General features: G+C 36.0%; 1 protein-coding gene and 2 long non-coding RNA genes across 4 annotated transcripts in view; 2 read left to right on the top strand and 1 right to left on the bottom strand.

The window, feature by feature from the left end:
* LOC149483575 (kin of IRRE-like protein 3) overlaps positions 1–19614 on the top strand; it is a 100047-nt gene extending 80433 nt beyond the window's left edge. Inside the window, exons 3-15 of one of the 2 annotated variants that reach the window (XM_089702712.1) lie at positions 9787–9936; positions 10524–10707; positions 11584–11778; positions 12116–12310; positions 12950–13021; positions 13500–13620; positions 14003–14143; positions 14984–15168; positions 15686–15841; positions 16373–16471; positions 16750–16783; positions 17167–17323; positions 19181–19614. In XM_089702712.1, coding sequence (XP_089558838.1) covers positions 9787–9936; positions 10524–10707; positions 11584–11778; positions 12116–12310; positions 12950–13021; positions 13500–13620; positions 14003–14143; positions 14984–15168; positions 15686–15841; positions 16373–16471; positions 16750–16783; positions 17167–17308 — 1674 coding nt within the window. In that variant the 3' untranslated portion in view covers positions 17309–17323; positions 19181–19614. Of the gene's footprint in view, positions 1–9786; positions 9937–10523; positions 10708–11583; positions 11779–12115; positions 12311–12949; positions 13022–13499; positions 13621–14002; positions 14144–14983; positions 15169–15685; positions 15842–16354; positions 16472–16749; positions 16784–17166; positions 17324–19180 lie in introns of both variants that reach the window. The other variant, XM_089702711.1, reaches the window with a different exon arrangement.
* LOC149483577 (uncharacterized) lies at positions 3345–4206 on the top strand. The gene is made up of 2 exons (XR_016316504.1): positions 3345–3664; positions 3737–4206. It is a non-coding gene; the product is annotated as an uncharacterized LOC149483577 (long non-coding RNA).
* LOC149483576 (uncharacterized) lies at positions 3985–5336 on the bottom strand. The gene is made up of 2 exons (XR_016316503.1): positions 4840–5336; positions 3985–4205 (listed from the first exon to the last, which is right to left on the bottom strand). It is a non-coding gene; the product is annotated as an uncharacterized LOC149483576 (long non-coding RNA).
* Positions 19615–19867: the final 253 nt, after the last annotated feature.

Raw genomic sequence — 19867 nt, 5'->3', positions numbered from 1 at the left:
TGTGTCATCATCAATTGATGTAAATTGAGTAATCGCATTTCTCTTCGCATCGTATTATAAGGCAAAGATATTATCATTACCTACTGTCAAATTAATTAATATCGTATCTCAATAATTATCAATCTCAATATATTATTATAATTTGTTACTCCTGTAGCTTATGTATTTAAGAGTTCTTGGAGATTGCTAATATTTTTGTAAGGCGTTGTTGTTTTTCATCATGTAAATTTAAAGCATTAAATAATCTGAGCAAATCCGTTACAATGCTATTAATTGTATTTAATAATTCAACATAGAAATAGTACATTAATACACTATGCAGTGCGGTAGGAAATTAAACAATATTTATTCAACAAACTAATGCGACCTGGTATTTAACAAACTGTAAAAGGCTTGGTTAATACTCAATAAATAAAATGTCATTAACTAAGCCATAATAAGCCTTTGAAAGCATAATCCAATTGTTTGAAAATATTTTACTTGCATCATACATACATACAGTTAATGAATACCGCCGTAACGTAGCAATTAAAGTGCTTTCAAACAGAAAATTTTACAATGGCACAAACATTCGGAATTAACTGTTGTTAAATTGAAAATTTTCAGTTAATTCATTACGCTCGCATGGACGCAATATGGAATATTTATTTTTGTATGAGATTTCAATAATTACTTTTTATAGAGTTCGTAGGCAATTAACCATTATGATATTATTCCTACATACCTACGCTTCATTTTAATACGTTAATTGTAGATAAATATGAAGGTTTAACTATTTTGTACGGAATTTTCGGTTAATCTTAGAGCATTAAACCAATGGTTAATACTAGAGTCTATACATTTCATATATATTTATATATATGTATTTTAAACTTGAAATTGACAAAAAAGCTTAGAACAAAGGTACCGAAAGGACCATACCGCAAAGGACCATGTTTACATTAAGTTGCGAATGCTTAAACCCTTACCCTTCTTGTGTTTAAACCCTCTTTGATTCACAATTATTTCATGGTTAGTAAGACATATTCAATGAATATATTCATCACTATATAAGGTGGTAATTCTCATTGAAATAATCCATAATAGGTATATTTCGCTTTTCAAAGAACAACATTTCGTACATTACCGACAGCTTTGTTTATAAAAAAGCCGATAATAAACGATCACTCTAGAGATAATGCAGAATTCTATTTAGCTTTATCATGAAAGTGGTGAAATAATAAAGTCATCATAATATTTTATTTTTAACAAAAGTCGAAATAATAATGTTCAAACATATTCTTCAGGTACTTGTAGAGTTCTTTATGTTCTTAAATGAGTGGTGTGTTTTAATAAATTGAAAAAATATCCATATAAATATAGGTACACTAATTAAAATGCAAAAGCACGATGAAAAACCAATAAATTCATATCAATCATGGAAGCGTTCGTGAAGTGGCGAGCTGCAACATAAAAATTAATTAAGAATGAAATATTGCTTTCAAAACGAGTTGATTTTTAGTTTCAATAAAAAATATATGTTTTTTTCACTGCACTTAGATAAATTGGATGGCGTCGTTTTTTTTTGTTTCAATCAATTTTTTAGGGTCCAGGTTGGTCAGGCTTTAAGTGATTTTATTTTATTTTTACTTTATATTTTATATTATATTTTATACTTAGGAATATATCGATGCTTCGCCCTGAATGGCATTCTTAGTATTTCCCAGTATTTGCTATCAATCTAAATGCAACTTCTCGAAATACCTAATTGGTAGTCATTAGGTACTGCTTCTATGCAAACATCATACCTACCTTTTGCATTTACCCATATCAAGAAAAGAGGTACCTACTTACATAGTAAAGCGAATATAAAGTGATCAGATCCATCCTTACAACAACTATTCGAGTTTTAACACTCGTTTTAACCTCTATTGTATATATATTATATTCTAAGTTACTATAGTTAAGTTTTATGTTTTCTACTGATCTGGTACAGGCAATGGAAAAGGTAAAAAATACTGAACCCTCAACGAATTCTAACTGTCAATATGTATTGATAACTTCGATGTTCATCAAGAGAATTGAAGTTGTGATCTTAGTACTTAGCTCGACTAGTCATAGAATATATTTATGTGGTACCATTACCAAAGCACACGAGCAAAGTGATTTAGGTACTTCTCCTTAACATACACTAAGCAAGTGACAATGGACACTCTCTTAGAATAAGTTATTTAGAAATTTAAGTTAACATAAAATTACTTATTAGTCTTGTAGGCTAGATTGTAATTTATATAAGGTGCTATTTTAATTAGCAACCTTATTTAAATTTTTTAATTAAATTAATTGAATTTTTTAAATCTCTAACTTTAAAATGTAGAGTTTTAAGCAACGGTCACTTCTAAAGTATGTTTATTAACTTTTATGTATCAATCGATTTGCCCGATTTAAACATTTTAGATATATGCGATAGCTCTATTATATTTATAAGTACGTTGTAATAATTAAAATTCTATCACTCTGTTCAATATCTTGTGGTTAATGTTAATAAGTTCCAAAAACTCCGAACAGGATCGAGGCAATTAAAACTTTGACTCCGCAGGGACACCTCGTCAGAGATAGTTAGTGTCAGGACTCAGGTACTTTTATATTTACAATCTACCCACTTGTTTAAGTTATAACACAATATTATAATTAGTGTTAATGGTATAATTATTAAAATAAAAACACAACTGTTAAAATTAAATGTCTCTAGATTTAGCATTATATGCAAACTGTTATGTATTGTAACTGTTTCGGATACACTTTAGAAGTAGTTGTACAATAAAGGTTTACGTATGAATAAAAGGATATATCAATTCATGAAATAGCAAAAGTTTACCTAAATTACATTTTATCAACCTTACGTTAAACTACTTCTATCTCTATCAAACCTGCCACAGTACAATTCCACAAAGGTCGGATGTGGTCAATCCATTTACAATCAGATTTATAAGCGAAGGTATTGCAAAGGCATGACAGATCACATGTCACTTACATTTTAGTGCTAACTCACTGACGATATTGTGAGTTAGGACACGTAGTGAATCCTGCTTTTTCGTATTCGACTGAACTTTGAAACAGGATACATGTTTGAAAGCTTGCGTTTGAAAGGTTGATTGAAGCATTGCGGGATTGATGCAACGAGATCTATTATTATACACAAATAGTAAATACAAGTTAGTTTAGTTTAAAATCTGGTTAGGCATATCCGAAATGCATATCTGGCATTTCGGATATGCCTAACCAGATTTTATAATTATGTATAGAAATGTAATTTTATGGATATAAGGAATTACGTATTAACATAGTTATAGTTTACTGTTGCCGCGATAAAATCGTGCAGAACGGAGCGTTGCGACTGCGTCATCGCGTCGTCACGTCGCGGCGTCGTGCGATTGGCCGCGGATTGACCCCACTGTCCTCTACGACTTGGACTCGCCACGCAACCGCTGAGCAGGACACTCCCTCACTAAAATTAATTAATTCTACCAAACGCACTTTGTAATTTTAAATATTAAACTATATACGCACAAGTTTATTGTCTTCTTCTTTCGTCGTCAACATTTTTGGACCTTCGACACCGGATCACATCCTGGATTTTGGAGACGCAATCGGCGAAGAAGTCGCAAAATTACAGTGCAGTTTGGTAAGACGGCCAGCTAATTTATCCAACCCTGTAAAGCTTCATCTGAGTGATACTGTGCTTTGTATATTCCAGAGCTTTCGGTGTTGCTTGCCTCCTCACGTGCTTTTACGCTACCGAAGAATCTGCTTCACGTGGCACGTAAGTACTTGTAGCTTTTTACTTCAGTCATTATGTCTCTTTCTGAGCAAAAGGAGCTTAAGGATTTGAGAAAAAAAAGGGGATTAATCAAATGTAGGCTAACGAATTTTAAGAAATATGTTTCGTCTTTTGAAAACTTGGATCTTGATACACATCAAAGGGCAGAACTAAAATTACGTATACCAGGTGCACAAAGTTTAATGAACGATTTCAACCAAGTACAAAGTAAAATCGAAGATCTTGTCCCGGAGTCAGAAACGGATAAACTCATAGAATCACGCGTAGAGTTTGAGAGGGAATATTATGTTGTCCTGGCGATGCTGGACTGCATGGTAAACCCAGATAATTCCGAGGATAGATCTAATAAATCCATTGACTGTTCCTTAGCGCACGACCATACGACCTGTAACAATTTTAATAACGATTCAGTAAAATTACCGACTATTTCTGTACCTAGCTTTGACGGTTCACATGAACACTGGGTAGAATTTCGCGACACGTTTTCATCCTTAATTCATAATTCGAAAACAATACCACCGGTTCAAAAATTCCATTATTTAAAGGCGAGTTTAAAAGGCGATGCCAAAATCGTTATAGAAAACGTTGAATTTTCATCCGAAAATTATCTGGTTGCATGGGAGCTTTTATTACACCGTTTTAATAACACGCGATTGATAGTGCAAAGTCACATTAAAGCAATATTTTCACTTCAAAACGTCTCAAGAGAATCGGCTATTCAATTACACAATTTAATTGATACAGTATTAAAAAATTTACGTATTCTTAAAATCTTAGGAGAACCCACGGAATACTGGGACACTTTGATTATTTATATCGTAGTTTCAAAGTTAGATCCTACCACTGAACGCGAGTGGGAACAATTTAAAAACACATTTTATAAATTACATAAGGACAAAATTATTAAACTAAACGATTTATTAGAATTTATTAAAGAAAAAGCCGATTTATTAACTACACTATCCGTAAATCACAATAAACCTAGTATGTCAAATAACTCAAATAAATTTTCTACTTACCAAAATAAAAATTCATCATCCAAAATTCATTGCAACATAGTTTCGGATAACAAACAATCTAAATCGCAATCCAATAAGTCGCGCAGCCATTACAAGTCATGTTTGCTATGTAACGAAAGGCATCAGCTGTATTCATGCCAGAAGTTTCTCGACTTATCTCCGCAACATAGGTTTAATTTCATAAAGGATAAAAACTTATGCATTAATTGTATGCGCCCAGGTCATTTAGTTGGTACTTGTCTTTTTGGTCCGTGTAGAAAGTGTGAACAAAAGCACAATAGTTTACTTTGTGATGCAATTAAATTATCACCAATTAAACAAAATACAGTGACGTTAACTACGTACGAGCACCCCTCGCTTACTAATACGCATCCCGTTTCAGTGGTTTCAGTAGATAACGCACACATGCAACTTCAATGTATTAATCACGCACAAACCGTTATGCATACAAAGGATGACAATTCTTCGCAACAGATTGTCATATTGTCTACGGCGATAGTTGATGTATATAATGAATCGGGTGAGTATTATTGCGCACGCGCAGTTCTAGATAGCGGAAGCGAGCGATCCTTTATAACGCAATCGTTTGCAAATAAATTAAATATACGAATATTACAGTCCACTCAACATATTCACGGTGTAGGTAATTCTATTACGCAATGTTCGCAATCTTGTAACATTGAAATTAAATCGCGCGACGGGAGCTTCACTGCCCGTTTTCAATGTTTGATTTTGCCCCAAATTACATCAAAATTGCCTACAACCACGGTTAATTTCAATCAGTTTAATATTCCTCACAATTTATTGTTAGCTGATCCCAATTTTTACGAAAGTCAACCTATTGATTTACTGATCGGTGCTGATTTATTTTGGGAATTAATAACCGAAGGAAAAATGCGCCTGAAAAGTGGTCCTTTCCTTCAAAACACCAAATTAGGTTGGATAGTGTCAGGTGCAATGAAATCTTTTCCGTATACTAGTAATAAAAAATTATCACATATTAATTGTAATTATTCGACGTTATCCACGGAAGATGATTCACTCGATAAGTTAGTTAGGAATTTCTGGGAATTAGAAGAATTATCCGCGCCTAGCAATAAATTACAGCAATTATCGAGCGAAGATAATATTGCTTGTGAGGAACATTTTATTCGCACAACACGTCGACTTTCCGATGGTCGTTTCTGTGTTTCAATTCCGTTGAAACAATCACCTGAGTTATTAGGTAATACACGCGCACAAGCTGAACGTCGTTTTTACGCGTTAGAGAAACGTCTTCAGCAAAATACTAATTATAAAAAGATGTATTCTGATTTTATACAGGAGTATATTAATTTAGGTCATATGAGTCTCGTCAATACGTATGGGAATCCGCACTATTTCCTACCGCATCATGGTGTGTTTAGGGAGCACGCCACCACAACTAAATTACGCGTAGTTTTTGATGCGAGTATGAAGTCTAGTTCCGGCGTATCATTAAACGACATACAAATGATTGGACCTGCTATTCAAGGTGACTTGATTTCTATTTTATTACGTTTTCGCGAGAATAGGTATGTTGCATGCGCTGACATTGAAAAATTTTACAGGCAATTGAATATTGCTGAAGATCAGCGTGACCTGCAGCTGATCTTGTGGCGGGATGATCCCTCAGAGCCGCTGAGGGTGTACCGACTCAACACCGTGACGTACGGGACGGCATCCGCACCGTATCTAAGTTGTAGATGTTTAAAGGAATTAGCCAAACACTCGAATATTCCGTATGTAGCCGATACTATTAATAATTGTTTTTACGTTGACGATCTCATAGTTTCATCGAATTCTATATCCGAATTAGAAAATATTTGTAAAGAAACTAGTAGTCTTTTAGATTCAGCATGTATTAAATTACGAAAATGGATTTTTAGTCATAATTTAAATTTAATTACGCCTAGCGTTAATGAATCGCAAACACACGATCTATGTTTACTGAATAAAACTTGTAACAATAAAACTTTAGGTATCGGATGGAATAGTCTCGATGATTATATTTATTATTTCACGCAAATTATACAAAAGAGTGAAGTAGTGACAAAACGTATTATTTTATCGTGTGCTTCACAAATATACGATCCGCTAGGATTATTGAGTCCGTTTATTACTATCGCAAAGCATTTATTACAAAGATGTTGGTTGTTAAAATTGACGTGGGATGAATCGGTTCCTAACGAAATTTCGCAAATATGGGATAAGTTTATAAATGGATTATCTTTTCTTAGTAGTTTACGAATACCGCGTCACGTTATGTGCATTGATCCAGTGCGAACCGAACTACATATATTTACCGATGCTTCACAGGTCGCGTACGGAGCTTGCGCATACGCTCGTACGATCAATGCAACAGCTGATGTCACAGTGCGCTTGATATGTTCGAAGGGTAAGATCGCGCCGACTAAACCTACAACTATACCTAGATTAGAGTTGTGTGGTGCGTTGTTAGGTGCACGATTATATTATAAGCTTATTGGATCACTGCGTTCAAATTTTGATAAAATTGTATTTTGGACAGATTCAACTATCGTTTTAGGTTGGTTAGGTATGCCTATTAATTTATTAAAACCTTATGTCCAAAATAGGACGGCAGAGATTCACGAGCTGACCAAGGAACATCCATGGCGTCACGTCGCAGGCAAGGATAATCCAGCCGATTTAGTCTCACGCGGGCAAAGTCTAGAAGCGCTTAGCTCCTCATCTTTATGGTGGGAGGGTCCGTTATTTTTACATAATGTACATTTTGAATTGTCCGATTTAAAACATTCCAAATTAATTAATACAGATTTACCGGAAATTAAATCTACAAATATTTGTTGTCACATAAGTAATAATTTAAACGATAATTTAATTATTTTTTCTCGATTTTCACAATATAATAGACTTAAACGCGCAGCTGCTTATGTATTACGTTTTATTAATAACGCGCGAAATAAAACTAATAAGTGGACAGGTTTATTATCAGTCGAGGAATTAAATCGTGCTGAATTAACGTTAGCAAAGTTGAGTCAACAGGAATCGTTTCCCGATATTTACTATGCGCTTAAAAATAATAAAAATATAACGAATATATCAGGCTACAATCAAATTTCTAAATTAAATGTATTCTTTGACGCAAATAATAATTTAATTCGTGTAGGTGGGCGTATTCAAAATTCGCCAAATTTTAGTTTTAATAAAAAATTTCCTATTTTAATCGCAGCTAATCATCATTTTTCACTTTTGCTTTTTCGGTTCGAGCATGAACGTTTACTCCACGCCGGGCCACAGCTTCTACTGTTTACGCTCAGAGAGATGTGGTGGTCGGTCGGCGGCAGAAACCTCGCTAGGAAGGTGGTACATTCGTGCATGCGCTGCGCACGACTGCAACCGACTACGGTCGCGCCTATAATGGGGAATCTACCGCAGGAGCGTCTGGACCCAGGTTATCCGTTTATACGTTGTGGTGTCGACTACGCTGGCCCAGTGTTCACGTTGAATCGCAAAGGCAGAGGTGCTAAGTTACAAAAATCGTACATATGCTTATTTATATGTTTTGTTACACGCGCGGTTCACTTGGAACTTGTTAGCGATCTATCGTCGGAATCATATCTATTAGCTTTGAAACGTTTTATATCGCGGCGAGGTAAACCCGTGACTATCTTTTCTGACAATGGGAAGAATTTTGTCGGTCTCATGAATGAGTTCAAAAAATTTTTAGCTACCTGTTCTGATGAAATTAAAGCATATGCAACTTCGCAAAATATTAATTTTAAAATGATACCTTTTTACGCTAGTCATTTCGGGGGATTGTGGGAAGCTGGAGTAAAAAGCTGCAAGCACCATCTCAAACGTGTAGTAGGTAACGCACATCTAACGTTCGAGGAGTTTAGCACAGTATTGACCCAGGTTGAAGCTGTCCTGAACTCCCGTCCTTTGACCCATCTTTCCACAGATCCCAATGATTTCCTTCCACTTAGCCCTGCACATTTCCTGGTTGGTCGTCCGCTGACTGCACCTGTAACGGCTGAGCTGCTATACGACGTGCCTGAGCTTCGTCTCCCGAGGTTCCAGAGGGTGGAACAAATACGCCAGCACTTTTGGAATCGTTGGTCCAAAGAGTATGTCTCCGAGATGCAAACGCGAACCAGATGGCACCAGCACAAGGGGGAGCTCAAGGAGAACACGCTCGTTCTCATTAAGGACGACCGATTGCCGCCGTTGAAGTGGAGCTTGGGGCGCATCCACGCGACATATCCGGGGAAGGATGGAGTAGCACGAGTGGCCGACATTCGTACTGCAGACGGCATCGTGCGTCGGGCGTTCACTAAAATTTGTCCGCTTCCTTCACCAGATAGCTGATTCTTCGCTTCGTGGTCGACAGTTCGTTGGAACCAGCACGTTCCAAGGCCGGGAGCATGTTGCCGCGATAAAATCGTGCAGAACGGAGCGTTGCGACTGCGTCATCGCGTCGTCACGTCGCGGCGTCGTGCGATTGGCCGCGGATTGACCCCACTGTCCTCTACGACTTGGACTCGCCACGCAACCGCTGAGCAGGACACTCCCTCACTAAAATTAATTAATTCTACCAAACGCACTTTGTAATTTTAAATATTAAACTATATACGCACAAGTTTATTGTCTTCTTCTTTCGTCGTCAACATTTTCTTATTACGAAGAGAAGTAAAGCATTCGTCACACGTCACAATTCAAGATTATAAAGCCATGTAGGTTAATGTAAATTTGCTATTGCATAGCTTTGATCTCAGAATTAGAGCGCGGCGACCGAATGTAAAAATTCCGTAATGAAAAAACCTACCCCCACTACAACCGGCACAGCGATGCGATGCTATGCAATAGCTTTACCGCGGCAGTCCTCGAGTGCCACACGTATGTTTTTTTCTTCAAGACATAACAATTTGAAATTTTCCTTTTCAGCCTGTCGGCATCTACAGAGGCAAGTACGAATGGGCGAACGAGCACAGTCCTGTGGGGGGCGACTGCTCCCTCTGGGTGAGAGCGGCCACTCTTCAGCTCGACGATGGTCAGTGGCAGTGCCAGGTCACAGCCAGCAACTATGATGTACAGGTAAATATTCGAAACTGGTTCTGTAGAAAGACACTATTCATAAATTTGTTTTAGCTGTGGGTAAAAAGCGTGATATAGGTACTTACTATCACTGTCAACTTTTTGGTAAATAAAAATCAGAACGGTAGATATTTTTTGCATATCTTCATGTAACTAACTAACTAACATTCTAACTGTAACAAACATTTAAACAATACAATATTCAGACACTAAATCTAAATAATGAAACCCTAACTTCACTAATTGGTTAAAACCTAACGGTTTTCATACCCAAAATTTCATAACTAGCACATTCTAACTCCTTTATTAAAGGTCTTAACATTATATAACAAAGCTAGTTTTACGCGGCTTCGCCTGTGTTTTCAAAATAAATTCCGATGGGAGTGAGATATTTCAACTCCGGAAAAGTAGCCTATTTCCAGCATAGTCCATATTCCAGCCTATTTCATATTCAATCCTGACTATCCACGGACACAAAAATCATATCATATAATCGCTCCCTTTCCAATAGTAGAAGCACACTCCCATTTATAATATTATTAATTTTGATTAAATGTTTATAACATCATATTAAAATGTATTTCCAGGATGCTCTATCTAGTCCACCCGCAGCGCTAGCAGTTCGGGTGCCACCACAAACGCCTAGGATCCTGTTCAATGGATCCCATGTGCTGCCAGGGCAGAATATAACTGTCCCCGCTGGTTCGAGAGCTACTGTGGTGTGTGAAGCGCGATATGGCAACCCGCCGGCGTATATTGAGTGGTATTTAGGTAAGTAACATATTTTTTTTAATTTACAAGATAGAGTAGAGGAGCAGTTTAAATACCTATGTAACTGTTAGTTGCAGTATATTGTTGCATTGTATTGCCCGTCGTTCCTGATTAAATCTATAAGAAAGTATATTAATCCATCAGTCCCCGGAATCACAGACACAATAGATAAATCTATTGTGTCGCGCCCCGATCGGGGCGCTCGGTGGTCAATGGGTATTTATGTTCCAAACATTAAGCTATTAAATAATAGAGTTCAGAGCATATATGAGTTAATGAAATTGTATCAAAACTTTATTACATTTCGATTAAACTGATAATTCTATTTTGATTCAAATGCAAACCTCAATTATCAATAACTGTAAAATCGTGGTCATTCTGATCCTATATACGACTAAAACACTACGCGTCAAATAGGTACATTAGTACCATATTTGTAAATCGGTTAAAACCGCGGACAATTGCACAAAGCACGCTCTGGCTAGTGGTTAGAATTGCCTAAATATTCTGATATACAGCCAAACCACAATTTTGATATAATGAATATAATTTTGTGTCAAATCGTGGGATTATCGATTGAAGTTATGTTACACTCAGATTTTAAAGATGATAGAATTGAGCCAGACAATTGACAGTTAATTCAATCTAGACACAATGATAGTTATCCGAAGTACTTCGCTACCTAATATTAAATGCTAATATTAAAACAACATATAGTTCCAATACCACTTGTATTAAAACCAACTTCAGTCTCGCAAATTCAATGTGCATGAAAGCCATGTTTTATGTATTCCGAATTGGGAAAATTGAAAATTGTCCAGGACACTAATATATTTATAACGATTAACTTCACGTAACTTTCTATTACATTTTCAGACAAAGAACGTCTAACAGCATGGAGCCAAACCAATGCTTCAGAAGTAGAGCGACCTCGTGTATGGGCGGCTAGATCTGTACTAGAGCTTGGTGCTACAAGATCAGCTCATGGGAGGCAGCTGGCCTGCAGGTCCCACCACCCGTCGTACCCGTCGCCGTACTATAGGGACTCGTATACCATGCTTGATGTTACTTGTAAGTACTGTTTGTAATTTAAAATTAAATAGATGTTGCGAAGAGAAGTAAGTGTTAAAAAAAAGTGAATGATTTACTTAAATATTGTCGCCATAAAATTATGATAAAATTTTTAAAATTAGGATTTTAAGTATTATTGATGACATATTGTAATATAATGAAAAGCATGTTTTTTTAACATCCAGTGTTTCCTTAATTGTTAAATAGACTTGATTTAAGAAGCCCTTTGAGAAAATGGAATGATCCGATGTATACTTATAGGTATCTGGAAAAGGAAGATACTGTGTACTTTAACGAAGCTTTATAATCTGACACAATTCTTATTCTTCAATTTCAGTTGTACCTGTAGTCTCAATAGTGGGATCTGATGCGAGTAGTCTAGCCAGTCTCGAAGAAGGTTCCAGTGCTCTTACCTTGGAGTGCAGGGCGGATGGAAACCCTAGTCCTTATGTATGGTGGACTAAAGATGGCCAGGTCATCGCTACAAATGGTCCCAGACTTATACGAGCACCGGTTTATAGAAATCATTCGGGTAAGCTATTGATATGATCATTTTAGTTACAGAAGATGAATTCAATTTTGTCATGCCTCATGCCTCTTTTTCTTGGTAAACATTTGAGGCGAAGCAGTTGATCAAAAATGTTCCTGGAAACTTTGATTAGATGTTGTAAACGGGGCTTAAGATACATCGTAAACTGTAGGAGGTTAAAGTCTATAACCATTTCGCCTTTATGTTCGGGTTCCTTGCAGAAGGCAAAGATATTGCCATAATCTGGGAATAGTTCCAAATGTCCTGAAATTTCACCTACAGGCATAACAGAATGATAGATCCAAAGATAAAGGACAATGCTCTACAAAATTCGTCTTTATCCATTTCACATATTGTGAATTTCTTTCTTAAATGGTATTACTTGTTGTATACTCTCAAATATGTCTACAATATTATGTTGGAAGAGCGTTGGCTGAGCGCCAAATTTCAATTGTCGTTTTCAATAAGAGTACATCAAACTTCTTCCAATTTCGTGATCAAAATTTAATATTCTTAATAGTAGAACTTTAAGATTTATAATTTTGAAGACATAGTTTGTTCACAGAGTTTGTAATTGTAATCGTTAGTAATTCTTCAGATCTTAATATAAATTAATGTTTATTGACAAAAAATATTTTATAGGTATCTATGGGTGTCAAGCTAAAAATTCATTGGGCACTTCGGAAGCTGTTAAAATAGAAATCGATGTAAAATGTAAGTATTGTAAGCTTGTTAATGTAGGTAGGTACAATTGAATTAATTTTTATTCATTAATATTTGTTATATATATTTACTTTTGATTTTTATAATGATCAACGAATGTATAATAATTTCTTTAAAACTAATTCACCTACCTATTGAAGAATGCCCAGTTTCAATATATTATTCTATGAAAAATCTCGCAGATTCCTTTCGCAGAAATGTTGAAATTGATTTAAAGTTAAAAGCCTTATTAGAGTTGCTGGAATTTTTATTTAACGAAACAGAGCAAATTGAAAACTCTCTTCCTTTCAATATTACATACTTACATCATGGACGCATAAACTTTTTTATATCTCCATGACCTACATTAAAACGTTTGCGAAAATGGCATTATCATCTCTAGGATATAAACCGAAACACACAACAATTCGCTCCATTACTATTGAATCCCATTTAATTTCCGAAAGTATTAAACTAAGAGAATTCTCAGATCCGCCGCGCGTGATATGGGTCGGGCCGGACACGGTGGTTGAAGCCAATCTGTTCACTCAAGTGACTTTGGAGTGTAAGGCTGAGGGGAACCCGCCGCCTAGCTACCAGTGGTATCATAAGTAAGTATATAGTTTAGTACATATTGTTCCATTAAACAATTTCGTAATACATAGTCTGTCTAATAGATGAGAATGCTGATTTTGATGAGCATATCATTTCATAGAAAGTGGAATTGCCTGTGACATACAAAATGATCATAGGAATATAATATACATTTTCTAGTATAAATAGTCAACCAATAAATACATCCATTATATTTTGCTTATTTCTGTACTAACTGCATAAATGCTTCAACACAAAAAGTAGCTGTTCTTAATGACCTAACTATTTTTCAATTGGTACAGTAACGATCCAACAGATTCTGCCAAATTAATATTTTATAATACTAACGTAAGTATAGATAATATACAGTAATTATATTTTATTTTTATTTTCTTACAGCCCAACACCCTCTATGACCGCGCATCCTGATGAAGGATATCCAATCTCGTCCACGCCACAGTTACAACTACATAATGTATCGTACACCCAACACGGGAGGTATACCTGTGTGGCCATCAATCAGATTGGTCTTGAAGAAAGGTAAAATACTAAAATTTATTATGAGTCCAAACAAAATTTATTATTTTAATGTAACTACGCAATAAGTTGAAAAAAATGGAATTTTAAATTTTAATTTCTATGAAAGTATAAAGTTAAATCGATTTCTTAATGAATTGATTTAGCTCGTTATTCCTGCTCGATTTAATTTATACATATAATTGTGATAATATTACATTGAGTTTGTTTTGACCATTCATTATGAAACCATTCATCGTAGAAACATGAATTTATTGCCATTGTTTAGCGCATATATTTCTACTAAAATTCCAAGTTGCAAGTTATTACAGTGAAACCTGGTTAAGTGAGACATCAAGGGACCTGCAATGTCGTTTCACTTATAGAGGTATTCCACTTACCCAGTGTCTCAGATATACAGGTATAAATAAATATCTGTCTCATTTACAGAGGGGTGATAACGATTGTAGCTTTCGTTTTGACATTTTTCAAATAAACATCTGTATGATAGTAAAGCGAAACTAAAACTGAAGGTAATTGAAGCTCAAAATTTGTACTTACGTACTTGGAATTACGTGTGAAATGTGTGGGTTGAATAAGAATGAGTAAACAAACAATGTTATCTCAGTTACAGAGGTTTATGCATATACAATTTACTCGCTGTCTCAGTTATAGAGGTAACTATGATGATAAATCGAAAGAACAAATCCCAGATATAGAGGTTTACCTCGTCCCACTAACAGAGGTAATTCAGTGCCAAAGTGTTGGGACCTCAGCATGAGTTCCAGTTATGGAGGTTTCTCACTTATCCAGGTCCCACTTAACCAAGTTTCACTGTATTTTATACTTTTTGTTGTACCACAGAACCCACCAATCGGAAGCGATAACACTCAACGTGCTGGGCCCACCCGTGGGCGCGGAGACAGGCACTGCGCACGCGTGGAGCGGCGGGGAGGCGAAGGTGCAGGCGACCGTGTGTGCTGATCCTCCGCCAAGAAGAGCCGCTTGGTTGTGGGGCAGCTTGCGGCTGGATGTGCCGTCTTCTATTGGTGAGATTTGTTGTTTGGAGACTATAACTAGTGTCTTAGTGTGGAAGGTGAAGGTGCAGGCGACGGTGAATGCTGATCCGCCACCACGGAGAGCGGCTTGGCTGTGGGGCAGTTTGCGGCTGGATGTGCCATCTTGTATTGGTGAGATAGAGATGTTGCAAGAGTAGATGTTGATGTAATGTTGTAGAAGAGCCTAGATGTTTATAAAGGCGAAAGTGAGAGGTGTAGACTGTAGATATCCATGTGATGTTGTAAAGATATATTTTGAAGGAATTGATATGCCGCCGCTATCGTGTAGAATCCTCTGGTTGTATGGCATCTTCGGAAAAACTTGTTTAAAGATTTGGTTGGGATAATAAGAACTAGGGAGTTATTGATTTATAGATGCTTTTTCATATATATATCTGCTTATATCTGCTTTTTCAGCAATTGTAGAGCTATTTGTTACTGCTTTTCCAAGAATGCCAAAAAATATTTCAAATCATATTACCAAGCAATCATAATCTTTATTCACCAGGTCGGTACAATGCGATCGACGCATCAAGCGTGAACGGCTGCTACCGCTACACTCTGACCGTGAGCGGCGTGAGCGTGTCGGACGCGCGAGTGTACGTGCTGCACGTCGAGAACGAGCGCGGCTTCTCGTCGCACGCTGTGTCGCTCACTGTACATGGTGAGTGCTTAGCAGAATATGTTATGTATACTGCCGGTACAAATAAATATATAGCATACGTATAAGTTATGGATTAATTATAATGTAAAGAGATATTACACGACATAGCGTACTATTATCTAAGTATTCTGTGACGACATAACACATTATTTTTAATTGTTTCACTCATATTTGCTATGATGGAAGGTTAACATTGCTAAAAACCTGTGAAAACAGACTATTTTTAATCAGTAACAATAAAAACACGTTCACTGAAATGCAAATTGCTTTCTTTATTGTTATTACCTGTGAATGAGAGCCTCTTAATCTAATTAATTTCTACAAGCTCTATCTGTGCCTAAATATCGTCAAGCACATAAAAAATATAATTATTATTAGTGCACATACATGTACTGCTTAGTAGTAATTAAGCAAAAAAAAATTCCTATACTTAACATCGCTTTTATCCAATCCAAATTCACCAAACTAATTGGCAATAACAAAAATAAAAGCATCAACAATTTCTTCTCACAGATAATTTTTCGCTAACAGAGACCGCGCACGTGGCTCCGCTCATAGTGGCCGCTCTGGTTATAGCGGCTCTGTTGGTTATTGTCCTGTGTCTTATTCTACGGTGCAGGCGAAGACGGGGTAAGATTTATGTCAAATATGTGTTTTATTTCTTTTTTAAATCCCAGATCTTATTTTAAATTGTTATCAGAAGTTAAAAAATGCCCTTGCCAGATACATTTGTTTTAAACCTTCTAGATTGTGGATATATCGTGTGAATTGTGATTGTTTATTCTAACAATAAATAGCCAATTAAACATTATATGTATTATGTACATGTCCTTTTTTATTTATATATTCTTATACATAATGATTATTTATCAGTGTATTTAATAATTGTATTTTTCCTTTTTTTCTAGAAAGCGTCGAGTACAAAACTGATGAATTAGATAGGTAAGCTGTTAAATTGTTTATTTTAAAGTTAGTATTGACAATATGAAGTATTGATATTCAGATTCATACAATTCAAGCTCTCATACTTCATGAACTTATATTTTTTTTTTGGTGATGCTCTACTTTAGAAACAAACTTACAATTACTTTTAGTAGCTTCAGAAGAACTAGTTTTTGAAGTGAAATTTATTTAGGCGCGTTGAGAGTAAAATATCAAGGTCGCGTCATGGCAATACGGTACCGTAATGTCATGGAGTAAGGCAACGATTTTAGTATCTTTCATTCTTGCCAAAAGAAGTTTCACTTCTGACACGTATGCTCGGTACACTTACTATACTTTTTTATATCCTATATTTTTTAAGCTAATTCTAAATAATTCCGTAGCGAGAAGACAGTGCTCCCCGCGGACGCAGTGTACGCGCCGCGCGAGGTGGCCCGGCCGCGCGAGCGGGACCCGCGCTACTCGCCCGCCGCGCTGCAGGTGCGCCGCGCCGCCGTGGTGCTGCAGCCCCCCACCACCGTGTGAACTGTGTCTGCACAGGTGTGATACGCACTCATGGGTCTAGCTAACTGGTCGGGTACTTCTAGTAGATGGTTATATACTAACAGATCGAACAGCCTCGCAGAACAATTTGTTGCTAGGTCGTCATGCCGGTACAGGTGCGGTGTGCTGCTGTTGTGCTGCAGCCCCCCACCACCGTGTGAACTGTGTCTGCACAGGTGTGATACGCACTCATGGGTCTAGCTAACTGGTCGGGTGCTTTTGGACTGTAGTAGTGTAGAGGTAGATGGTTTTACACTAACTGGTCAAGGAGCTTTGCAGAATAACATGTTGGTGAATAATTACGACAAACTGCGCCGCGCTGCTGTTCTGCTGCTACCAACCGTCGTTTTCATTTATTCAGTTCGCTCTATTATTCTCGTAGTCGTCAATCCTTCCCTTAGGTAACTCGCGGGAAACGCATTTGCAAAGGTGGCCTCTGTAAATTTGCCATAGCGAGATGTGGTTGACTACAGATAGGTACTACAGAACTAAGCTTTAACAAGAATTGAAGGATTAGTTTTGAATTAACTAACAATCATAATTAAACTAACAATGATAACTTGGGATAGCAAAATGATATAATGTAGTGTAGTGTAGGTATAAATTAATAATACCTTTGGTTTTTCTGGGATTTTGGTATATTTTCTTAAATTTTCCACTGATATCACTTGCAATGCACTTAAGTCCTTTTCTACTGAAATAAACTATGCCCGAAGAATTGTATTATCTACTTACCTTTTTATGACTCGACTTTAATAGAAAATGCAACTTTATATCAAAAGTGACATGAAAAAGACCTAGATAGCGTACTAGTACATAAAAAAAATCGTTGAATAAAAAAAATAAAAAAATACACAATAAAAAGTGAAATCGATGATGATCGAATTGATCATAGTTTGGTTAGCATCAAATTGGGAAACCATTCCTGCCACCTGCCATTAAGAAGCCATAAAATTAATTTACGAGTAATAAATAACTTTATTTTAGTTCCCTAAAACTTGTAATAAACGTAAATACATAATTAATTACCATTAAGCTTAATTGAAATTACTCGTTCTGAGGCGCGGTGTTCAAATTTATCGTGACTGTCCATGTGCTTTTTACGACGTAGTAAAATTACACATATACCAAATTGATCCAATGTAAACGTATATCAATATACATAGGTACATATAATTAGATGAAGCCTCCATCTCTCCTGTGCTTTATAGGTATATTGTCAATTTTAGTCAAGATAATAAACTTATTTATAAATCTATTAAAAACATTTTTTCGTGGGATCGATATGTGAATATGAAATGATCCATTCAAACTATTTAAACAAATAAACTCAAATAACACGTGAAATTTAAATACTTTTTAAGGCAGTCTTCATTACGAGACATTCATTACCCAAATAGTTCTACCTTCATTGTTTATCCTGTCACAATGATTTACCGTAAACTGACATTTAATTACTCTAAGTGAACAGACATACGACTTCGCTTTTAAGGGATTAACATACGAATTAACGAGTTTTGTCACTAGCACTTTAATTATTAGAAAGATCCTAAAGTATTCGAATCGTCGGGATAAATAATATAACTAATAAATCGAGCTTAAAGTCCGTTAAAAGTCAGATTCAAAAGATTTCTTCTTGAATACTAGAATTTTCCAATATTTCCAGCTAGGCTATTTATTGATATTGATTATGGCTACACAACTTATAAAATCGATCGCTAAAAATTTAAAGATAATCTTGAAAAATGTCTCGTAATATAATACTCCCAAGCGTATCAAAGAAATTCTACTTACCCACACTCTCCTTCATACCTTATTTGACAATATTTAAAGTTAATTTTTCTTTTTGTGCAGGCAGCTTTATCGTCGCTGGAAAAAGAAGCCAAAGAAAACGTATATGCGGTACTAGACCCGCACATACAATATGAGTTAATGATAAACAAGCACGGCGAACCGCCTAAGTATTTATCGCTGTCTAAGCCTCTAACTCACCAAAGAACGCACGCCTTTGACCCGCAAACTTTTAAACAAAATGAAATTAACAATAACGATATTATGTTCACCACTTTCAAACAGGAACCGCCTAAAGTTAGACGGTCTGACAGAAGCAGCAAAAGAAGCAGTAGAAATAAAAACAATTTTGTTTCCAACACCAATTTTGATATCGAATATTCGAGAGACCCTTTCTTCGGAAAAGTTAGATCGACAGAACACAATGACGCTTTGGGAAATAACAGATTACGCAGAAGCAAAAAGAATGTGTACGAAAAAAATAACTCTGCAAGAAACGTTAATAATGCACCGGATAAACTCACTGATATCATTAATAAGGAAGAAGTGCGTAGAACTTCGCAAAGGAAGAAAGAATACATAGTAGATAATAATATAAATGAAAAGGAGCGCTCGTTTGAAGACTTAAAAGAGGAACCGAGAGTACAATGTAGAAATATTGAAGATGAGCATATGCCTCGACCAGGGAAAGTAAAAGAAATCGCATCACGATTCGACAAGCACAGCATTAACAATTTTAAATATTTGAAT

Source organism: Colias philodice, chromosome 13, assembly GCF_061535455.1.
Source record: "Colias philodice isolate Cphi_HAF_F1 chromosome 13, ilColPhil1 Martin Lab GWU primary, whole genome shotgun sequence".
Lineage (NCBI taxonomy): Eukaryota > Metazoa > Arthropoda > Insecta > Lepidoptera > Pieridae > Colias > Colias philodice.
Note: the sequence above shows the minus strand (reverse complement) of the source record. Positions and strands in the feature narration are given on the sequence as shown.